Source organism: Salarias fasciatus, chromosome 6 (genome assembly GCF_902148845.1).
Source record: "Salarias fasciatus chromosome 6, fSalaFa1.1, whole genome shotgun sequence".
NCBI classification, from domain to species: domain Eukaryota; kingdom Metazoa; phylum Chordata; class Actinopteri; order Blenniiformes; family Blenniidae; genus Salarias; species Salarias fasciatus.
This window is the reverse complement of record NC_043750.1, coordinates 7,097,815-7,121,537: the sequence shown is the minus strand read 5'-3', so window position 1 is coordinate 7,121,537 and position 23,723 is coordinate 7,097,815. Positions and strand designations below refer to the sequence as shown.

At 44.1% G+C, this 23,723-nt stretch overlaps 2 protein-coding genes across 2 annotated transcripts; one reads left to right on the top strand and one right to left on the bottom strand.

Moving 5' to 3' along the window:
- Window positions 1-265: 265 nt before the first annotated feature.
- Window positions 266-3,077, bottom strand: lgals2b (lectin, galactoside-binding, soluble, 2b). Its single transcript, XM_030094418.1, has 4 exons — window positions 3,045-3,077; window positions 1,531-1,604; window positions 1,275-1,446; window positions 266-550 (listed from the first exon to the last, which is right to left on the bottom strand). Exons 1-4 carry the CDS (start codon window positions 3,045-3,047, stop codon window positions 404-406), a joined length of 396 nt encoding a protein of 131 aa, XP_029950278.1. The 5' UTR covers window positions 3,048-3,077; the 3' UTR covers window positions 266-403.
- A 1,455-nt stretch (window positions 3,078-4,532) lies between these two features.
- LOC115390820 (GTP-binding protein 1-like) lies at window positions 4,533-16,816 on the top strand. Its single transcript, XM_030094829.1, has 14 exons — window positions 4,533-4,582; window positions 4,810-5,000; window positions 5,815-5,926; window positions 7,796-7,976; window positions 8,551-8,734; window positions 9,454-9,618; window positions 9,687-9,810; window positions 10,290-10,404; window positions 10,891-11,035; window positions 11,372-11,554; window positions 11,714-11,849; window positions 11,934-12,112; window positions 13,266-13,397; window positions 14,876-16,816. The coding sequence occupies exons 2-14, from the start codon at window positions 4,812-4,814 to the stop codon at window positions 15,005-15,007; spliced, it is 1,977 nt and encodes a 658-aa protein (XP_029950689.1). The 5' UTR covers window positions 4,533-4,582; window positions 4,810-4,811; the 3' UTR covers window positions 15,008-16,816.
- The last annotated feature ends 6,907 nt before the right edge of the window (window positions 16,817-23,723 follow it).

Sequence of the window (23,723 nt, the reverse complement as noted above, 5' to 3'; positions counted from 1 at the left end):
TTGAATCCCTGCTTAAGATGCTTTTTTGACAATTTTTAGACATTTTACCAACATGTACAACTTCAGATTCACTCCACTTTTATGTCATTAGTCCAATAGAAGTGTCTTTATTATCACATGTAAATGTCCTTTATAGGGGAATTTGTGTTGTGATGAAGAGACAGAAAACAACATTTTCAGTTTTCCTTCCGCTTTTATTAACAAACCCACTGACTGATGGGATGCAGAGCAGAGCCAGCGCTGCGGCTCCACCTTCAGTCGACTTCCTGCCAGTACAGCACCGGCAGATCCGCCTCAGATGGTGGGATCCAGTGGATCTGAATTCAAGCTCTCAGTAATGTGAAAACAGACTAGGAGAAAGAGGAGTGGTGCCAAAGGTCAGGCGTCGGCAGCAGGTCACCCTCTACTTGATCTTGATGCCGACGATCCTGGCCCCGCCGGAGACGTCGAAGTACTGGTACTTGACTTCTCCCAGCCGGTTGGGGAAGTTCATCATGGTGCCGTCGGGAAGTTTGATGTAAAACTGCTCCATGTTGAAGTTTATGTAGAACTGGGACAAAGACGGAGACACAGACATGTCAAAATCTGCAGAACCAGAGACCGAAGCAGCAGAACGGACCGTTTGGAGCAGGAACGTCAAATTCATTTCAGTCCCGAGGCCACACGCAGGCCACACTGGGAAAATGGGGACATAATTACCTTTTAAATTAAACTTTAAAGTGTTTTTCTGTTGTGACGTCGAGGACAAGTTTCGGGAAAATCAATGTTTTGCTAAATGTTTTACAGTTCCAACTGAAAATGAAGACAATCTCAACATAATGCCAATTGAATTATACCTTCTGGTGCAAACTTCAGTGAGATGTTCATAAAACTTCTATACTGGCTGTATTTTGCATGCACATTTTTCCAAACTCGCTCTGAGAGCACAGATTTGAGGCTATCACTAGCCTGCTAGCAGTAAGCTAGCTATAGCTAGCTTGAGTCTCAACATTGGGATATGCCTGCTACCCTGAAGACATTTAGTTTTTAAAACATTCAACATTTTCTTGGTAGTTTGGAGCTCGACTGGAGCCCCTTGCTGGCTGCTTTTGGTCCTTGGGCCTTATGTTTGACACCCCCGCTCTTGAGACATCAAATTGAGGACGGCCTGTCTTCTCAGCAGCCGCTGCCTTTCATTGCCTTTAAACCTGAGCCTGGCGTTACAGCCTCGATTGGAACCCTTCATCAAGCCCGCTGCGCAGACAGGAAGCGACACCAGAGCGCCGGCAGCGCACCTTGCATTCCTCCCCCCGTGCGAAGGGGAAGGAGCTCTCCCGGCCCTCCTCGCCCCAGTTTCCCCCGGACAGAGAGTTGCACACGATGGTGTTGGTGTCTCCTCCGGAGTCGAAGCGGGGGTTGAAGTGCAGCGCGATGTTTTCAGGATCATGACCGATGTTGATGGCGAAGCTGAAACGGAAGAGGCGAGCCGTGAAGGCGACGTTGCAGGAAGGGGGGCTTTGTTTCTGTAATCTGTTCGTTCAGAGAACTCACGAGTTGCAGTCCTCGTCCGGCTTGATGCGGACCTTGAACTCTTGCCCCTCCTTGAATGTCATGCTCTTGACTTTCTGTAAACGGGAACATGAAAGGACACCACATCTCTCCATCAAACAGTCGCATTTGGAAGATGGTCGATTCGCCGTTCAAGTTAAACTGACTGCGTTGGTCTTCACATTAAAAATGACCAACGTCGGCAGATTTTAGTCGTAAATGGCTGCAGGGTCGATTTATGGTCAGATATGTTCTCCTAAAGGAGAAGTGATGAACAGTTCAGCTCTTATCGGGACTGTTGATGATCAACCAGGGCGAGCAGAGTCCCCGGATTGTAAACGTCCAGCAGGAAGTCATTGTGTGTATCGGTTGGCTTGTGCTTCTCGTGTGGGGAGCTGTAAAACCATAAAGAACCAGGCACACACAATGTGTGTGTGTGTCCAGACTCTGTATCTGAACCGCTTACTTATCTTTTAAACAAATGCAGAAACATGCGCTTTGGCCAAGCCATAACCATCACGAGACTCGGTTGGTTTCTGCCAGGCTCCTGAACCTGCTGCAGGAAATGTGCTTCCCGGTTCTAGTCCTCAGATCGTCACCGCTCCACCATTAGCACTGGTTTATCATTGATAACCGAAGTCTGACAAAATCCGCTGCTTGTGTTCCTCCTGACCTCCAGACCTCATCGGACATGTGGAGCCAGAACAAAGGCAGCCGGGACGTTTTACTCCGTTACAAATTAACCTGTAATTCGGAAGTGTTACTCATTAAACAAGACGCTTTCGGCGCTTTGTGACTTTCCCATGCTTTGTTCAACACACCTGTTTGCAGAACATTGATGAGATGAAATCGAACGTTAGAGGTAGATATACTGAATACACCATCAGCCTTTATGACCAAGAGAGACATTTTTGTGATTTTCAACCAAATCAAATTTACCTGAAACCACATTACATGTTTAACTTTTAAAATGAGGCTGAAGTTCAATCATCTCTCTTTTTCTGTGTTTTGATATTTTGCATAGAAATAATTCATGAACCCCAAAGGTAAGTTCCTCTAAGCGTTGTTCCACATAGAATAAACAGAAAGTTCAATATCACATCAGACCGGATAAACATAAAAATTATGATCAAATATCACAGAAAACAGTATTTACAGGAGGACATTTTCACCATTTTATCTCTTAGTCAATTTAGACCCCCCCCCCCACTAGTTTTTTATCATGTCTTTTTCAAAGCATTTGAAAAAAAAAAAAATAATATATATAAGCTGAAGTCTGAAGTGTTAATAATTTAGTGAGGGCTCCAGAGCTACAGATTGAACACCTTTGGCATATATAACAAAAACCTTTTTTTTTTTTTTTTCTGCTTAACTAAATGAAACTCCACCTTCTGAATTCCTCCTGAAGTTTGATCGGATCGTATGAATTCTTTAGGAATAAGTCAAAGACGACCCTGAGATGACCTGGGAAGGGAGAACGCCCCGAACAGAGGAAGCTCCTGACAGAATCAACTCACCATCTTGGCTGCCTTCGGGTGGGTCGCGGCTGGAGTGACGGACCTTTGCAGGCAGGTCAGTGGTTTATGTATAACAGCAGAGCAGGTGGCTTCACGGAGCAGCCAATAGGAATGGGGCGTGGGTGTTGATCTGTGACAGGAAGGATGTTCGAGAAAAAGACCTGCTTCAGGCGTGCAACACGTCTCAGTTCAGGGACCTCAGACAGCTCAATTTTGTCTTGAGTGGACCAGACTGCTAAAATAGAGTCATAAAAACCTTTAAATTTAAACTGTACATTTTTTTCTTTGCTGTGGCTCAGACCATATGGGATGAAAATGTTTATATTTTCACAAAATCTTACAGTTAATAGAAAAAAAAAAAACTATAATCTCAACAGAAAACCAATTTTAATGAACCTCTGGTGTAAAATACGGTGAAATGTCCAAAAACACTCCTCCTCCACTTCACTGGTGCATTATGCAAGTTTTTACAAACCCACCCTTACAGCATGACTTTAGATAATGAGAGTTTGCTACCTTTGATAGAAGCATCACTGATATCTCAAGTTGTTTCTTAGTTTTTTTGTTGTGTCCACTACTCTTAAGAAATGGGTATTTTTTATTCTTTGTAATTTATGACCATTTGCTTAGTGATTTGGCTGGACTGGAGACTCTTGCAGGCCAGTTTTTGCCCATGAGCCTTATGTTTGACACCCCTGTTTAAACTGATTTCACAGCAACTTGATCTCTAATGTGCAGCTGAGGAGCATCAGTCAGTTAAAAACATGGGTATTCTGAAGCAGGCTGTAAAGCGATACATGCCAGGCTTCCAGGACATACGTATAGCCTACACACATACACAAACATGCACATATATGCATGCATGTGAGGAGATGATTAAATACTGTACAGTTAAATAATAAAATGGCTGAGAGGACAAAGGTCACAAATAGCTACAGGCAGTTTTGCAAAAGGTGGGTAGAACAGCTGACTTATTCAAGGACTCATTCAATCCTCCAAGAAACAGTCATTGATTTTGCTCATCTTATGCAAATTACATCACTGCATCTTTGTATGTGAGCAACAAATATAAGTACTATGTTGGCGTCTTCCTCTGCTTTGATTAAATCAGAGGACTGACATTTACTATTTGGGAATGTGTATGTTAACACTGGACTTATATATTTCAGATGATTTAAAGATCTTTTTGAATCGTATGTTACACTTGAGGACTCTCCCAATATTTCCCTTTAAGATCATTAATAGCTCTTTAGATTTATATGATTTCTGCTTCACCCATCATCCATCTATTCTCGAATATTTTATACGAACCATGATTTTGACATTTCTGGAATTAATTTAATATCAGAGATGAAAAAGAAAACGTTGAAAAAAAATCATCTCCTGGATAGTAGATAATCCGCTCCTGTTTCAAGGTGCAGTTCCACTGGAGTCCACCAGGGGGCTGAGAAGCACCTTCATGCTGTGACAACACCAGTTGAAGCAAAACACACGAAGAAGTAGAACTAAGTTAGCTTATAGCTACCTAGCAACTCCCGGTATGCCCCCATTTCATAAATATTTAATGATATAATTTTCTTATAACGGGTTATATGTAGAGTTTTAAACATGTAATAAATATATAATGGGCACGGAGATGTTGTAGTCTCTTATATCTTTGATATTTAGTTACCAGTGGCTATCTTTGCGTCCCTGCTAATGTATTATTGTTAGCTAGTCGATTTAATTTCGTTTTATTTTCTATATTTTGTATTTGTTCTTCTAGATATGGCGTCGGTAACGACGACAGAGCCTCCAGCGTTATCCCCGGGCTCGTTACCGGAGCCCGTGGTGGTGCCCGCTTCCATGTTTGCACCGGAGCGGGGGTCTGGAGAGGATCCGTCCGGGGATGAGTGCTTCGAGGACGGCGAGGACACGAACGGAGAGTCCGCGGATCGGTTAGATTTAAGCAGCAAGGTGGGCCTCGCTTTTTTAAAGAAAAGTGAATTTCAAGATTTTTAGGAATCCTGCTCCCACTTATAGGTGCACCAAAATTGCGCACATTCCATTTTCTTTTTCTTCTGTTGCTGACTGTGCAAAACAGTGACACGTATGATGGATCCAGCTGGCAGGACGCGACGTGGAGTTTGTTTATATCATCGTTCTGTCGCTTCGCAAAGGTCCACATCCTTTACTGCTCAGCATTCTTTACTTTCTTCAAGATTATGTTAGTATTCCGAGCTTTAATCTCTGCTCTGGCTAATTGTGTGTCAAAGGATCCACTCCACCATGCTGTCTATAAAGCTACAGAAGCAAAACAGGCGAACCAGCTTTTAGCAGTATTGTTGTACTGGAGACCATATTTTCACAGTTTTGGTCTTAATTTGATTTGGGTCCTTGAAATCTTGGTGTTGGGATGCTCTGGACTTGGTCTTGGCTCGATCTCAGATTATGTGACACACTCACTACTTTTATATCAGTCCTTAAAAACATGATACTTTCTCAGACTCTCCATCAAACAATACAGTTTACTTATTTTGTTATCTTTATATTAAAGACTGTATTTATTGTGCCTTTCTTAATTGCTTAGTTTGAATGTATATCCCTTTGAAGTATTGCGACTTTCCTTGTATTTGAATAGAGACAGAAATAAACTTGCCATGCAAAGTTAATGCATAATCCCTCATATTGGAAGTCAGGTCCACACCTCAAATGCTTAGTCAGTTTCGTGTGGTAGTACCTACAGGTCTGACCTTTCTCTGTTTGTTTCTGTTTCTCTCTGTCCAATCAGCTTGTCCTCGTCAGCCCAACAGGGGAACAGTACGACTCTTTACTCCGAAATCTGAGGGAACGGATAGATGAAGGCTGTGGAGAGACCATCTACGTGGTTGGGATGGGCTCAGGTAAGAGTGAATAACTGCTGAAAAGTCTTATGAGAGCACTACAGAGGGTTTGTGGCACTGACGCCAAAAAAACACACTTTCAATACAGTCAGAAATCAACAGTCAATAGACTTATTATCATTCAAAACATCTGCTTTTTTCAATAATTTTTTAAATTGGTTTTTCAAACACTCCAACAAGAAGCAAAACAAAACAAAAAGTCAACTATCATACATTGCAAGTACAGTAAAAACAACAACTGCGACACAGCACTGTATACATAAATATGTGGATGCAGACCCTCCAAGTTGCTCTCTTCTTGAATGGCAGCTGTGACCGTTGTGTGGGTGACTGTAAATCCAAGCTGATCCTGCTTTATAGAAGTGAAGTAAAGCATTACAGTGCGCCATCATCACCACCAGAAATCCTCCTTTTCCCTGATGCTCCCTCCTTCAGTTCAGTTTTATTGGTGTTCACATGGGTCAATGTGTGCTGTAGTGCAGTGTTGAACATAAAGAATGCACATAAATACACAAATGTACAGCATTTAAAAATCCAAGAGAGAACGATAACACAGTGTGCTGAAACTACATCAATAGCCACCACTAATTAGCATCATAAACTAGGCTGAACCAGGTCGGTGGCAACAGATCTGCAAAGTGCTGTAAGTGCATATTCACTTTCTGCCCACTTGTGAGAAGCCACATAGGTTCTACTCCTCCTCCCCTGTCCAGAATTCAGAAGGGGTGTTTGTCAATGTTGAGGTCTGAGCCAGCAGCCAGAAGGAGACAGGTTTGGAGATTCTTTAAAATTAATGAAAATGATTTTCGAAATACAGACTGTAAATCATGCTCTGTCAGAATATCGATAGTTTGAACAACACCAACCGCTCAATCAGCAGAGGCGTTTGGACCAGCAGAGGTAACCTGATGTCGCTCATTGGTATTGATATCAGCGTATCCCTCGTGTGTTGTGTAACATTTTGACAGCATTTAAGATAAGACGTTACCTTATAACATCATCTAAAGGGCAGAAAGTCCTTCACAAGAGTTTAAAACTAGTTTGGTAATTGATAAATATCCTCTCTGGCAGGAGAGTTTTTCATAAGCCTGGAGCTGTCAACAAATATCCAGAAAAGAAAGACATTTTTAGAAGAGGTGGCACTTCAGCCTTCATGTTGGTGACCTCAGACAATCCCACAGCAAGTGCAGAGGTCCTGGAAAAACCTCTTCAAGCTCTCAGCTGTTATTTGATCCTCAGCAGCGGTGAAACCTGCTCACATTTCACTACAGCTTCTGTTTGAGCTGCAGGAAGCAACATGGAAATAATCTCCAAACTCTGCCAGTAAACACTTTATTTGGGTTTTTAACTCAGCAAATAGTTCCAGTCATGTGATGCAGGTGGCGAAGAGAACCTGCAGATGTCACCAGATACTCGTTCATTGACACAACAGCAAGGGAGCAGACTTCTCTGATGTTGCACAAAGCCACTGTTTATTTTCAGATTTATTACGTTTGGCCCAAAGGAAACAGTTACTGAAGCTTTTCTAACCAGAAACACACACTTATGTTGTTTCCTGTCCAGAGTGGAAACGCCGCAGAGCCGCCACTCCAGGCTGCTAATCCCATTTGTTTGTCCTTGTAGTTTATACACACACACACACACACACACACACACACACACACACACACACACACACACACACACACAGAGTTTTCCCCCTCTGAGCGCTTTCTGGCCTGCAGCATGTCTGACTCGTGCGGTATGTGTCAGGGTCAGAGTGCATGTGTGAAAGCGTGTCATTTGTCACTAGTTAAGGTGCGTGTGTGTGTTTGTGCGTGTGTGTGTGTGAATGTGTAATGTCCTATTTCCCGTCGTCTCTGGGCGCAGACGGAGGAGACTACGGCCTGGACGAGAAGGACATGGAGGCGTCGGTGGCCACAGTGCGGTCGCTGTGCGAGCAGGTGGAGGCCGACCTCATCTTCCTGAGAGAGCGGACGGAAACGGCCGGCAAGATTCAGGACTACCTCATCAGGCGGCGCGTGGGAGAGCAGGACTTCCTGGAGGTCAGGTAAGAAGAACAGGACGACGGTCAGGCAACGACAGAAACAATATAACTTCTGAATAAATTAAGTCTGTTTCGTCCCCTGAGATGAAGAGTGAAGCGATTTGCGGCGTCTCCTAGAATCGTATTCAGCTTCTGTGACTGAAAATCGAATAAAATCGATTTCCAGGTTGTGTTGTTACAATGCATTCTGCATCAACTTTGCTTATATTGTGAACATTTTGAGCTACTTTATGCTCTTGTTATTAGAAGAGATAATTTCAAGATGCTTCAGAGTTTCACTGTTTTTATAGTTGGAAGAGAACAAAAGTAACTAGTTACATTTCAGTGGCTGAAATCGTCTTCTTACGGTAATAATGTTAATTTTATACAACCTTTAAACAGACGCAATTTACATGATAACATTTCAAGTGAAAACACATAATTTGATACGATTCAAAGTACGACTGAGAGACTTCATCATTCTCCTTCTAAACTTCAGAATGCGGCTCAGGGAGCTGGGGAATGTGTTACATATGGAGAGAATCAGGTACATTCTGTCTGAAGAGGAAGTCTTCATTTCCTTGTGTCTGGTGTCCAGAGTGGCGGTGGTGGGGAACGTGGACGCTGGGAAGAGCACCCTGCTGGGAGTGCTGACCCACGGCGAGCTGGACAACGGCAGAGGCTTCGCTCGCCAGAAGCTCTTCAGACACAAACACGAGATGGAGAGCGGCAGGACCAGCAGTGTGGGCAACGACATCCTGGGCTTTGACCAGGAGGGCCAGGTGGGGGCCGTGCAGCCCAGAGGTGTGCCGGAGGGGCCCTTCTGGTTGGAAATCACTGCTTTTGCACAGAGGTGTTAGACATCAGTAACAGTGATAGTAAATACAGGTGGGCCCAGGATGGAGCCTTGGGGAACCCCAGATTTAATTTTACAGACTTCAGATTACCTAAAGCAAAGAAATCATTGACTTTAGCAATTCAATCAAGCTTAATAATGTGCCAGGGATGTCCAGTGTTAAAGTTGGTCCAACATGAGGGCCATGGGCCAAAACCGGGCACCGAACCAAGAAAATGTTACAAATTTAAAAGAAAATTTGTTTTAGAAACAGATTTCTTCATTGTGGACACAACACAGCACTGAGATGTTTCTGATGCTGCCTGGTTGCTGTCGGGGAGTTTGTGAAAACATGCAGAATTCCACAGCTGTAGGAGATTTTTGGGACGTTTCACTGGATTTTGCAGCAGAAAGTTTCATTAAAATTTTCAGTATTATTCTTTTGGTTTTATGAAAATATGCATTTTCATCACGTACGCTCACCGCCACAACTAAGAAAGACTTTAAAGTTTATATTTAAAGGTTATTTTGGTTTTAGCAGTCCAGGCCACTCCAGATGAAATTGAGCCGTTTGTGGCCCCAGAACTAAAATGAGTTTTAGAGGATGCGTTATTGATTTTTATCTCAGCGTTTTCTGATCTGCCTGTCCACGTGTCTCCCGGTCAGGTGGTCAATAAGCCTGACAGCCACGGCGGCGGTCTGGACTGGACCAAAATCTGCGAGAAGTCCTCCAAGGTCATCACCTTCATCGACCTGGCCGGCCACGAGAAGTACCTGAAGACCACCGTGTTCGGCATGACCGGACACCTGCCCGACTTCTGCATGCTCATGGTGAGAAAGAGAGAGAAACGGCGTCCAGGAACGGCCTCGCTCGTCAACCCCTCGCTCTCTTCTCTCAGGTGGGCAGCAACGCCGGCATCGTCGGCATGACCAAGGAGCACCTGGGTCTGGCTCTGGCCCTCAACGTCCCCGTCTTCGTGGTGGTTACCAAGATAGACATGTGTCCCGCCAACATCCTGCAAGGTAGAGACGCTTCCGGCGCTCCGTTAGCTCAGGGATCTGTCAGTGTTGGACGCCGCCATCTGCGGAGCTTCAGGAGGCAGCGGAGAGACGCTCCCATATGCTCGGCGAGAAGCAAACCAGCGTCTTCTCTCCCAGAAATAATCGCATTAATTAGCTGCCGATCTGGAGTCTTTACGGAGACACACTCGTCTTCTACACACCACTCGCTTTAATGATGTGAAAGTGTGTGTTAAAAAGGAAAAAAAGCCTCTGTGGGAAGATAAGGCGCTATATCACCAAACGCAGGAAATAAAGGGGAACGAGGAGAGTTTACATAAAGCCAAATAAGTCAAGTGGGGATAATTAAGAAAACAGTAAGCGTCCTCCCAGAGTCAGATGAAATATGCTTCAAAACCAGGAAAGGAGTGTGTGTACAGCTGCCACCGCCGCCGCACACTGAGGAAACCCGAGTCTCATGTGTTTTATCTGTTTATCCGCAGAGACGCTGAAGTTATTGCAGAGGTTATTAAAGTCGCCGGGCTGCAGGAAAATCCCCGTGTTGGTGCAGAACAAGGACGACGTCATCGTCACAGCCTCCAACTTCAGCTCGGAGAGGTGAGAGCGCAGGATGCCGCCAGGACCTCCCGGGGCTCCAGGACACTTTCAGAAAACATCACCATCATGTTGCTTTAGCTCCGTTTGATTTTTCATACTTATTTATTTTTTTTAAAAGGTCTAATCTGGGCTTGAAAACAGCTAAAACAGCCATAATATCTGGAATTCCCCCCAACAAAAACAGCTAGAACTGCTCTAATCATAATAATAATATTAAACAAATTGCACCTGTGACACTTTATGAAGTCTGCTTTTTGAAAAGACTCCATCTCTGTGTAAACGGGTGGCATACGTAACCTATTGAAAATGCTCGGACACTGTCTCCATGGAAACGGGAAAAGCGCAACTTGCTTGCTTAATTTCATTGCAAAGCTGGTCTCATCCCGGCTTCCCTGCAGCTTCAGAATCTCGGTTTAAGGATTGAAGTTGAAGGTTCCTCCGCCGCTTCTTGTTGGTTTTAACGCCTCCTGCTCTCTTCCTCCGCAGAATGTGTCCCATCTTCCAGATCTCCAACGTGACCGGAGAGAACATGGACCTGCTGAAGATGTTCCTGAACCTCCTCTCATCCAGGACCAACTTCAACAACGACGAGCCGGCCGAGTTCCAGATCGACGACACCTACTCCGTACCGGTGAGCAAGGCACTGCAATGACGAGCAGCACGTCCAGGGAGGCCGTCTTTCTTCTTCTTTTAACCAATCACATACCCAGAAGCTCAATTCGCCACAAAAAATAAAGAAAGCAACCAGCAGGCAGCTGGAGAAGCTTCAGTCTGAACGGTGAATGAAACCAGCCTGAGATCTGATGCTGTTCAGCCTCCTCAAACATCCAGCCAGCATTTATCAAATAGTTTGTGTTCGATTAATACTTTAGATTAAGCTAATAAACTCTGAGGAGATAAACCCAGACGGTTCAGTGTGTTTCCGATCAGACGGAGTGGCGTTTGTAACCCCCTGCCCCCCCTCCAGGGCGTGGGCACCGTGGTTTCAGGCACCACGTTACGAGGCCTGATCCGGCTGAACGACACGCTGCTGTTGGGCCCCGACCCGCTCGGCGCCTTCATCCCCATCGCCGTCAAATCCATCCACCGCAAGAGGATGCCGGTGCGGGAGGTCCGCGGCGGCCAGACGGCCTCCTTCGCCCTCAAAAAGGTCCGTAGGCTCATTTCTTTGACCCGGTGGAAACGTTTCTGCTCATCCTCAAGCTCTCCCCCGTAGTTTGAGTTCAGCTAACCGTTTTCTGATGCTAATCCCCGTCGTGGCAGCGGGCGGCGCTCGCCACTCTCCACTAATCCGCTCCGTCCTCCTCAGATCAAGCGCTCGTCCATCAGGAAGGGGATGGTGATGGTCTCTCCGAAGCTGATGCCGCAGGCCACCTGGGAGTTCGAGGCGGAGATTCTAGTGCTGCACCATCCGACCACGATATCCCCGCGTTACCAGGCCATGGGTCAGCGCCGCGCCGCGCCGCTCCGCGCTCTCAGCTCCGCCCGGAGCCGTGAAACGAAAACTGACCGCCGTGTCTCCTCTGCAGTCCACTGCGGCAGCATCCGGCAGACGGCCACCATCCTCACCATGAACAGGGACTGTCTGCGGACCGGAGACAAGGCCTCGGTCCACTTCCGCTTCATCAAGACCCCCGAGTACCTGCACTGCGAGCAGAAGCTGGTGTTCAGGGAGGGCCGCACCAAAGCCGTGGGAACCGTCACTAAGGTGAGACACACACACACACACACACACACACACACACACACACACACACACACACACACACACACAGGCTCATTTTACATGGGTGTTTTTTTCAGTCCGATTAAAAACAATCGTGCTAAACACATGTATATACATGGACGGTGCACAAAGCGATCCACGATGAATCCTCGTTCTCCAGGGTCCTGGGTGAAGCCGATTATACAGCACCTCTGACATGTGCACAACGTCGTCACCGCCGAGCCGAGTGTTTTCATCTGCTGGATATCTGCTCAAATAAGAGCGAGCGCTACCCCGGCCGGAGTCCCGCCCCGCCGAGGTGTAAAGCACCGGGGCTCTGCTCTGCCTGCCGACGGATGTTTCGAATGAATTGGTGTCTGTGTTAACTTGTGACCAACAGATGTTGAAAACCGACTGAAAGTTGTTGTTGTTCTAGTAAACGTCGGTTTTCTACAGTTACAGTAAATTTATAAGTTTAGAGTCTTTTGTGGGTCTTAATTTAACATCTGCTGTTAGCAGCATGTGTTTACTCAGAATTCCGCCGTCACTCGTTAACATGGGAACCAGTTAATCCATAACACCGTCAGGGCGGTCGCTTGTCGTCTGTTACGGAGCTCTTTGAACGACTCGCTGTTGCGCGATTTGCTTCCATCTTGCCTCTCCAGTGTTTGTTCTCTCGGGATTTTTATTAAAAAAGTGTTTTTTTGTTTGTTTGTTTTTTTTCCACCATTTCTGTCATTGTTCTGCTTGTTTTTGACTGCCCCGCTTCCCGTTTTCTGTGTACGTCGTCACGTCACTACGTACGACAGAACGCATGCGCTGAACAAATAACCCCCCGTTTATTCTGATCTACTGCCAGGCGGCGTTTATATGAGGAGCGGAGCGGATTGTCGGTCGGTGTAGACCACCTCGTACAATCGGCTCCGAAATACAATCCAGTCGGGAGTGAAGCAGATCCACTGGGGCGTTTAGGATCCGCTCCGCCCTACAAGCCGACTGTACGGGGCCCATGCAAACGTGGCTACACATCCAGACAGACACACACCAACGCCCACACACCCAGCCACACAGTTTCCTCTTCAAGAGGAGTTCAGCATGGTCATCTGTTTGTTTGGGTTTTTTTCTTTTTTATTTCTGGATTTTCCTCCCTTGTCAGCTCCTCCAGGCCGTCAACACTCAGGCTTCAAAATCCCATCAGTCCAAAACGGCGGCGTCCAAGAAGATGTTTAAAGAGGAGGAGGCGGGGTCGACAGCTCGGCCGCCCAGTCCCTCCTCCGCACAGCTGCCCGTGAGTACACACACACACACACACACACACACACACACGGACACGGACACACTTTTTTCTGTTTCAACTGCTGCTGGCATGTTTTCTCCTGTCGCTGTTTTCTCTCCATCACACACCAACATCACACACACACACACACACTCACACACTCGCCCTCTCCTCCTCCTGCTGCTCCGTCACGCCGCTCCCTGTGCTTCCTCTCTGTCTCGCCATGCTGCGTCAGTCAGCGGCCGAGGACGAGGCTCTCTGTAATGACAGCAACAAGGAGAACCAGGTAAACGCTGGACGGCGTGTTTCCTCAGCCCTCCCTGCATGAAGCCTCCCGTTCCTGACTGGATTCAGCGATTCAGCGATATTAATGAAGGCAGAGAGAGACGCTCCGCTCCACGTGCGCTCCACGTGCGCTGTAGACGCCGTAGAATAGTGGTGGGGTTTCACAGAGACAGTAAAATATTACAGTGATGATAATTCAGCCCCGATGCTCCGATGGCGTCGTGTGGATGTTTCCAGTTCACTGGTCAAACTGACCAGAAGCTTCGACTCGGAGCGTTCTCCTCGTGCCGGTTTACTTCTCGAGCCGCAGACTTTCAGATAACGATCACAAATTAAACACAGCCTGAATGACAGCAGAACCGTTCTAACATCTCGGCCCCGTTTACTCGACGTGTTCCACTGAAAACAGAACATTTTCGCTCCGACTCGCTGAAAAGGCAGCGTTTTGAAAACAGAATCCGTCTCCATGGAAACGGCACAAACACAGTATTTCAGCAGCCTGCCATCTCCATTGGAACGGAGTAAAGCAGCTTTCTGAGAACATAGATTTAGATATAGATTAGACATAACAGAGTAGAACATAGAACTTAGATCAACACGTCACACTCAGGTCTCAATCCGCACAGAACACTGTTGTTCTTAGTATTTCCCAGAAGCCTTTTCTTGTATATATTTTAGGATATTGTATATTTGACAGCTGTTTATATATTATTTTTTACTTTCTATTTGTACAGTTTAGTCTCTGCTCATATTTAATATTCTTTTCTTTTTGATCGCACAAATCTGACTGATGAAACGCTCCAGAATTCCAATGTACCTGTTGAAAAACTGTTTTTTAAGCTGTAGAAATGGCAATTAACTCTAATCTAATCTGGAACGCTGCAATGAGCAAACTACTTTTACCCATTTCTGTTGAAACTAGTTTTTAAAACGTTGCTGTCTGGACTTGAAACCTTCCTGAAACAGAAACACACAAATGATGGGTTTTCTGTGGAGACGCCGTCGTGTGAACGGGGCCTTTACGTTTTTAGATTTAATAGAAATGTGTTGGTTTTTACAGTAACAGTAGTGATTTGTGTTTCATTCTAAAACGAGCGTCCTGCCTTCTGCCGGATCAGACCAGATCAGACCAGATTTCGATCAGATCAGATCAGATTAGATCTCGAACGGCAGAAGAATCAAACTGACTGAATGTTTCCGTGCAGCTGAAGTCGGGAGGCGGCGGGCGCCGGAGAGGCGGCCAGAGACACCGAGGGAAAGGCCTGAACGCCGTCGCCGCCGCCGCCGCCGCCGCCATGTCCACGGCGCTGCCGGCCGGAGCGGCAGGAACCGCCTGAAACTCTTCATCCTCCTCATCCTCATCACTGTTGGCTCCTGCAGGGACGGAGCGGAATCTGTTCACACAGATCTGAGTTCAGACTGAAGACGAGAAGAAAACTCTTCTGTTTTATGAACCAAGTTATTGTTTTTTCATCTCTGGGCGTGAAAGTTTTTGACTGTTTCCCCTGAAGTTCGCTCATCCTCAGCATTTCGACGTCTCTCTCAGATTCGGCCCGTTTCCACTAAACTCCCTGAAACTTTCACCGTTTTCTACTTTTTCTAGAGTCGTGAAATCGTTTTGGATTCATGCTGAGATTTTTAACTTTAACAGCTTTTCTCATTTTTTTTTCAGAATTTGTATCTTGAATTTCTAAAAAAAATTCTAACGTTACTGAGGAAATCATATTATGATTTAAATATGAAGAAAAAAAATCCCAAATATTTATTTTGCGTTAATTGAAAATTGTGATCGAGCCTCTTTAAACTGATGGAAGTGAACTGAAGTGAGAGTTTTTCACATTTAAATTGAATTAAAGCCTCCAGTTGAGATTTTATTCTCAATTAACAAAATGTTCACTTTGTAAAGTCTGCCTTTTTTTGAAAGTAAACCGCTTTCTCATAGTTTTTTCCAGTGTGTTTCTTATTCCTTGATTTGTATTTTGAATTAAAAAAAAATGTCTAACTTGAAAAGGTTTTTGTGGAAAATTAGATTTTTTTTTTTTTAACCAAAATTTACATTTTTTAGTTAAATTTCTTGGCGCTGTATCGAAAAGTGTTGCTGTTTTTGAAAAAAGAAACTTTTTCAGCACAATTTTTTTCCACATTTTGTATTTTTGAATTTCTAAAATTTCTAACTTCATTTGAAAAGTTTTACTCAGAATTCCCCAGTTTTTATGATAAAGTCCTCTTTTTATTTCAGAATTTTCATTGTTTTCTACAATTTGTATTTTGAATTTCTAAAATATTTCATATTCTGTCACAATTCTGGAATCTGATGTAGTTGACATTTTGACTATACTTCCAGGTTTATAGAAAGTTCCTCCAGCATTCGGCTGCTCGGTTCAGAGTCTCCGGCTCCGCCTGCAGAAGCGTTTTATCCCAGAAGTCTGAGTTTTGGTCCGTCGTTCTGAAACTGCCGGGTTCGTTCGTCTGTTTTCTTTTGGTTGGTGAATTTGATGAATCACAGAAGACGATAAATCTTCTGAGTTCTGAAAGCTTTTCTGGAAGAATCCGAGACGCCGTCGCCTCATGAAGAACGAATCCTGTGTCAGAGGTCACGAGGCTCCGCTGGCAAACTAAGGTCATCCAGTCGACTGATGTCTTTGTTTTTTTTTTTTATTTATTTTCCGGGCAGTTTTCCCACACGGCGCCTCCAGAGCTCGGCTCTTCCAGCCGGATCCGTCGCTCTCGTGCTGCACATGAGAAACAATCAAGTGTTTAAAAGCGAAACGCGCCGTGAAGAACAGATTTCTGTCTAGCAAGCAACTCAAGACTACAACTTTATCTTTCTTTTTTTTTTTTTTTTGGACTTCTTTGATCCATTTTTTTTCAATTTGAAGGTGTGTGTTTGGTGTTTTGGGGGCTTTTTCCCTCATGAACCATTTAAAGCTGATCAACAGATTTTAAGGCCCCACTTTTTCAGACGAAACCGTCAGAATTCCCTTTTTTCCCATGAAACAGTGCATGACTTTATTTTTTTGGAGAGTTTTTTTTGTGTGTATGTATGTACAAAACCGAAGGCTTAAAAAAAAAAGAGAGAAGGTGCCATTTAAATTAAGTGGTTTCAGTTGCTGTTGTAAATCCTTTTAAATAAAGATGTTCTACAAGCGTTTTGCTCCAGCGGCTTGTTTCTGTTCCACCTCCTCCATCCTGTTTGTTTACGACGTTAAACTCAAACGTTCCAGGATTAAAGACCAGCGTAAATATTCATGTGAGAAGGAAAGATTCTTCTGTTTGAGGAGTTCACTCCCATCCGAAGTGTTGAATCAATGTTTGCACACAAAGAAAATACCAAGTCATGGAAAAGGTTCCATCGATTTAATCTCTGCGGCTTTGAAAAGAGGTTTTTCCCTTTGTTTTTTTTTGTTTTGTTTTTTTAAGTGTAGAAACTGTTTGGCATCAGTGAAAGATAAATATGAGGAAAATCTAAAGCTCTCATAATTCTGAAGGTAAATATGCGATGGGAAGATATGGATTCTTTACACAACATAAAACATTTTCAAGCAAAAACGTGAAAGTTTCCACAAGTCGTGACGCCCTGGTTAGAGAATGGCTGCATCAGGGTGTCAAACATGTGGCGCAGGACTCTGGAACGGGTCCACAAATGACCCGGGAAAGGAAAGACATTACAAAGAAAACCTGGACGTGAGAAAACAAAGTGTAAGAAATGTTATTTCTGGTTTGTTTACTGTGGAAATCTGTGCATATTAAGAATAAATGATTCAGGCTGCAGTAAGAAATAAAGGTTTTGGATTCTGAAGCCCATCACAAAACAAAATTCACAAATATATCAGCAGGTTTTTCATTTGAGTTCACTTTTTCTACTTTTATTTCAATAAAGATATTTATAGATCAATATAATATTCAATATAGAGAAAATGATCAGTGGAACCCCCCCCCCCCCCCAACAAAAAATAAATAAACAAAAAAATCTTTTTATTCTCAAAAATGTTATCAGTTTTGATTTATTAAGTGCAGCAATGGTATTTTTAAAATGATAAACCGTGACACTCAGGTCGATACCTGAAGATCAACACATCCCTCCCTCACTGGAATCAGACAAAACAGTCAAAGGAATTCTTTTAAAAACTGAAATGAATACTAAAGCTTCCATTCAGACGTGGGAAGGGAACTGTGGGAGATGCATTATGGGAAACCTGGACCTGTACCTGCAGCTGAGGTACGAGGATCATTTTCCTGGCTTAAGATTAGACGATAGCCACATTTTAGAAGTGAAATCTGAATCCACAACAGGAAAACACTCCGTCTTCACTGGATTTTCCTACTTTGCACTGACTCATCAGACTCTCAGTCAGATTAGTTCCATCCTCGTTTCCCAGCGTCCTGAAGGTTTAACGTCTTGTTCTGAATTTACTGACGGTCTTTCAGTCCGAGTCGACCAGCCGGACGGAAACGGGCGGCGGCGGCGGTGGAGGTCAGAGAGCAGCAGGTTAAGAGGAGATGTTAAGAAGGAGCTGGAGTCGCACGGCTCTCTGTTTATTCTCGCTTTTCATTTCATTTCCCGTATCCGTCTCTGCAGTCTGTCGGCGGATGATTTATTGTCCGAGGCGCCGTTCGGAGCGGGAGCTTCCAGTGTCGCTTCATGACAGGAGAAACCTTCATCATTTTCTGACTGCAGCCCGACATGCAAATACTGCGCTGAGCTCAGTAACTCAGGTCTAATGTTCTGCTTCTTACTTTTAGAGGTTTTTTTCTTATTGACAGCTAAGAGGCTGAGGCAGCAGGTTTCCAGCCTGTGGCCCGTGGACCACAGTCGGCCCCTCAGACGATTCCTAAACCGATACGCCACAGAAGGACGTCAGTGAGACACACCTGAATCCAACAGTACAACAGTCCTGATGTACTGTTCAACGGAATGCATTTCCAGCTAGAAATGACAAAAAGCCAGAAATCTGTGTTTCTTCTCGGTGCTTTCCTCCATCACCCATGGTTGAATAGTTTTGCCCGAGCAGCTGAATACGTCCTGGAGCCTGTTCCAGAAGCACGTTAACAAAGTCCATCAACCTTCAGCGACATTAGTGAAGTTTGTCAGAGGTGTTAGTCTTTTTTTGCAAGTTCAAGTCAAATCTCAAGTCTCTAAAAAATAAATCTCTCGTCTCTTCTCCACATTTTGATAAACTGAAGGGAAAAAATAATGAATGCCTTGACTATCAGCCTCTACATGATGAGTTTTGTTGGTGTGTTACTGCTCCTGTGCACATTACAGATTTTTCTTTTTGTTTGAGAAGTTTTGCTCTCATGTGCTTCGTTCGGTCACATCTTATTCATCTCCTGGGGCTCAGCCCCCGTGTTTAAACCCTAGTGACGCCCCTGCTGAACTGTAACACTTAGTTTCCAATTGAAATATGTTTATTCTGACAAAAGACTGTATAAAGTGTCAAATATAAAAAAGCACATTCCAGTATAAAATAGTACAAAGCAGTCAAATAAATCAGTGAAATAACAAAACCCTCTTTGCAACATGAATTAAAACAATGTGCAATATGTTGTAGAAAAGCAAAATGAAGTAAAATGTGCATTTTCAGAACAGAAATGGTCAATTATATCACAGGAACAAAGTCTAATTGCCGCTTCGTGCGTCTCCGTGCGTCACTGATCCAAGATGGCGGCAGCGCACCTGTATTTACGCGCAAAGATTTCTCCCTGAAGGATGAAGTCTCATTCACGTGTAACATATCATTCGAAAGCTGAAGAGATGCAGAATGTCAAATAACTTTATCTAAATTCTCAAGATTAACGACAGCGCAGCTGGATGGCCACAAGAGGCAGCAGATCAGATGATGGCGCATGACGCCTTTTTAATCTTACAGAGGAAAACACCTGAATCCTGGTGAGAGAGCAGCGGGGCTGGACTGGAAATGACCACAGCACGGTAAGGACATAAAATATATTGCTTTCAGTGATGGTAGTTTGGTGATTTGGTGAAGTTTTGTGTGAGAAACGTGCATTCTGAGGCGCTGGCTGTGAAATGTGAAGGTCTGGTTTCTGTTTGGAGACTAACGTGAGGTGGTCTCTCCAGAAAATATTCAGCTTGGTTTCATCTGAAAGTGCAGCTTTTCTAGTTTCACATGAGACCCAATTTGTTGATTTTGCGTTCTGTTGCGATTTGTTCCGGATGTTGTTGATGTTGGTGGCTTCTTGTTTTTTTTCCATATGTATTTAAAGTTGTTATAAAACAAATTCTTTAATGCCACAGTGAACTTTTAGTGATCAGTTAGTGGCTTTTGTTTGAGAAACAATTTGAAGATGTCATCCCCTCAACTTTTGAAACTTTTTACAAATGAAACTGGTGCCTACAGCTGCTGGATCTGCCAGTTTGGACAGAAGTTATTAAAACACTTTGTGTGTTTCTTCTCATGTAAATGTTATCACGTCACATTCCTCTTTTTGTAATGAGAATGATGTAAATACATCCTGGAGATCAACGGGCTCAGCTTCCACTGTGGAGAGTAAAAAACAGCAGGAGTAACTGATAGTAGTTGTTTTGTGTGCAGTTTTTAAATGACATTAAAAACTCTGCGACACAACGACAGCAGTCATTTATTTTTTAGACAGTCGCTGCAGCTGAAGACGGAGCTTCTGTTGGTCTCAGACAATAATCCCTCTTTCAGAGGTGGATCATTTAGACTCTCCTTTTAATTATCCTGGTGGAAAATGAACCTCTGACTGGACACTGCTCTTTAATTCTGTTGTAGTAATCACACAATGCCTGCAGACGCTCAGAAGTTTGAAGCACTCAAACAACCCGATTAATCCAAGTTCTTTTTACTTACTTTCTTTTTCAGAGAAGTGAACCGAAGCTGAAATCAACAGGCATCTGATCGCTGACAGGGAGTCAGGAGGGTAGAAGGTTCATCTTCCCAAAAAAACAAAAAAAACAACATAAAACAAAAGGAAACACAATTTTGAGTCCAAATCTCAACTTGAGGTAAACGGTTTTTAAAAATGAGATGATCCGTTCTGCTCAGGCATTCGTCTCACTGCCTGCTCTACATCTAGGATCACATGATGTCTGCAGTTTTGTGGGTTTGGAGTTATTCGCTGGCAGTTCCTTCTTCCTCAGTCTAAAGCACAGTTTTCCACAGTGTGGAACCATGAACCTGTTTCTGCAGAAAGTCTCCTCTGAGTCTGGTTCTGCAGGTTTCTTCTTCTTCCGTCTTCGTCTTTAGATAAACCCGCCTTGCCTCCAGAGGAAGTGATTCCTTCCCTCCGTCTCCTCTGCTTGCTCGGGTTTGCTTGTCATGCTTCCGTCTCTGAACAACCTTGAAATGACGGTGTTGATTTTGACGCTGTTGAGAGACAATTGAGTGGAATTGGAGACAAATGGTGACAAAACACCTTTCGCAGTCAGACAGGAAAGCTTGAGGCGGCTGTACTGAAGGTATATAACTCCAGCTTGCTCCATCTGCTCGGCTCCAGAAAGCTGGAGCGACTCTGAACGTCTGTCTGTGATTGTCCTGAGCTAATGGAAAATAAAACCCATCAAATGCCTCAAAAGGAGCTTTTCAGGTTTTGACACGAGCTCAGCCTGGAAAAGACAAACCAACTCCTGTAATTAGTGGAGGAGCTGTTTTTAACTTTTTTATTTTTCAAGTACCGACATCCACTTGCCCTCGACTGTTTTTCTGTCTTTCTGCTCGGGGTTGGTGAGCTTTTTCTTTCCCTTCAGGTAGTAACAAAAACCAACTTGTTGAAAGATTGATGTGAAATAAATTACTGACTGATTATAAAAGCTGTTGATTTATTGAGACAGGTTCTTTTTTTATTATTATGAAACAGTTTGATTTGATTGAAGTAATTAAATGTACTTGTCTTCCATTCATCATTAATCACCGACTCCAGAAAGGTGCTATTTATCATTTAAGGAAAACTTATCCTCAAAGTAAGAAAAAAAAGCCCTTCTTATCAAAAATGGAAATGATGAACGTCGTGCGGGTTTGAAAAACACGGTGAGGAAATGTCGAGTCTTAACAGAAAAGGTCGGTTTGAGAGGAGAACTCCCTCACTGCATGTGGACTTCAGCTCTCAGCTGAAACGTCTCCTCGTGACTCCAGACTGTGGAGGTCAGAGGTCATTCCTTTCTGAGAAACTGTTGTGGTGCTTAAAGTTTAACTTCATAACATCATATTCATTCATATAGGATTTCTGTTTTCACTTGAAAACATTGTCGTATAGAAGAGGCCGAAGGAACATCTGCACCGCTGAAAACACATTTTCAGAACAGTTTGCTGCAGGTCAGAACTCTTTATGGAGGAACCAGAAATGCCCCCTGCTCCCGTTTCTTTCAAACTGTCCATCGTCTTTCCTGTTTTGTCCATGCGAGGCGATGGTGGCAGCATAGAGAGCAGACACCGTTTAGATAAAAATGTTGAAGTTATCCTTTTGTAAATATTCAACCTTCTGAAGGTCGTGAATGTAAAGAGACGATGCGCCGTCGTTCCAGAGTTCGTCCTGGTGCCAGGTAAAAGCTGGAGCAGCGTGAGAATTTAGGGGGATGTAGTTTAAGGAGGGAAACCTTCACTCACTTTACTGAAACTGCCTCATGTTAGCTGTTAATGAAATGACACGAACTTGACAGCTGAAGACCTTTATCGTCTGCTGCTTCCAGTGAATTCACCGCAGAGTTTCCATTGATCAGCTGATTGCTCGCTGTCTCATTAGATCAGGCCTGGCTGTTGGTGAAGCCGCTGCTGCAGCTGCTCAGATCCTTCGTACGATCCACACAGCTGCCAAAATACAGAGTCGGAAACTCAAACCAGGTTTCTCGTCTTCATGGTTCATGTCTGCTTCTGTTCATGTAAGCAGGGCTTTTGGCATGCAGAACCATTCTTGGTGTCCTCATTTGCATCTGGTGCCAGTCATGGTGTTAATCTTCGTTGATCACCTGCGAACCAAACGCAGCCTGTCTTTGTGAACATGCAGTTTGGACCATCTTGTTCAGTTCCAGTCAGAGGTTTATGGCATTCTGAAGTCATTACTGAGAAGCGGATGATAGATTTGGGACGAGTATATGTGGATACGATCCGGTTTTTCCTGCAGGCTCGTGTCTTTGTTCTTGTGTTTGGCAGCACGACCTCTGATGCCACCTCCGTCCTCGCCTTGCAGTTAAAATTCACAGCGCTCTCTCACCCCAGAGCATCGCTGTTCATCCAATATTTATACTCAGATGTGCGTTTTCCCGTCAGACGGCAGCGCTCGGGCAGGAGTCTGCGTGCATCCTACTGGGCTTCCCGTTCTGTAAATCCATTCTTGCTGCAGTATTGTTGTTTAACTCTTACTGAATGTAGCATTTCCTATCGTATCCACATTTACTTATCTAGGTGTCACATTGGATTCAAAATTAACATTTAAGAGCCATATTAAAAAACTCTGCAACTCTCTCAGATTCAATCTCTCAAATTATAGATACATCAGACGTTCATTGAGTACCGAAGCCTCGTTTATGTATCTTAACTCTATGATTATGTCACGTTTTTTGTACTGTATGACTTCCTGGTCACAGGCGTGCAAAACTGTGTTGGAACCTGTCCACTCCTTATATAAACAGGCAGTCAAAATTCATGATAAAAAACATTGACGGTATCATCACTGTCCTATTCTTAGTAAATATAGCATTTTAAGCCTTGATAGCTTAATTGTCTTTGCAAATCTTTCTTTACTCTTTAAAGTTTTTCATGGTGCTGCTCCTCCTCTCAGAGCTTTTGTTTCTTTAACCTCAGAAATATCTACAAGAGTGACACGCTCATCCTTGAGAGGAGAGTGTCGTGCTCCCAAACATGACAAGGCCCTTGGTAGAAAAAGCTTTGCTTGTGTATCAAGTAACCTCTGGAATACTCTCCCAACAGAGATCATTACATGCACAGGATTTCCCACTTTTGCACGTCTGTTAAAGAAATGGCTGCTCAGTAAACAACAATGTGATCATTAGGAATGAAAATGATGGAGTGTGTATGATGTGGTGTGTGTGTGTGCGTGCGCGTCTTGGTGCAGAGA

Coding starts and splice junctions, on each gene's coding strand:
- lgals2b (XM_030094418.1), bottom strand. Junction 1,447..1,530: donor CCGGACGAGGACTGCAACTC/GTGAGTTCTCTG, acceptor CTTCCGTTTCAG/CTTCGCCATCAACATCGGTC. Junction 551..1,274: donor CACGGGGGGAGGAATGCAAG/GTGCGCTGCCGG, acceptor TCTTTGTCCCAG/TTCTACATAAACTTCAACAT.
- LOC115390820 (XM_030094829.1), top strand. CDS start 4,812: ATGGCGTCGGTAACGACGACAGAGCCTCCAGCGTTATCCCCGGGCTCG. Junction 9,619..9,686: donor CCGACTTCTGCATGCTCATG/GTGAGAAAGAGA, acceptor CTCTTCTCTCAG/GTGGGCAGCAACGCCGGCAT. Junction 11,555..11,713: donor CCTCCTTCGCCCTCAAAAAG/GTCCGTAGGCTC, acceptor CGTCCTCCTCAG/ATCAAGCGCTCGTCCATCAG.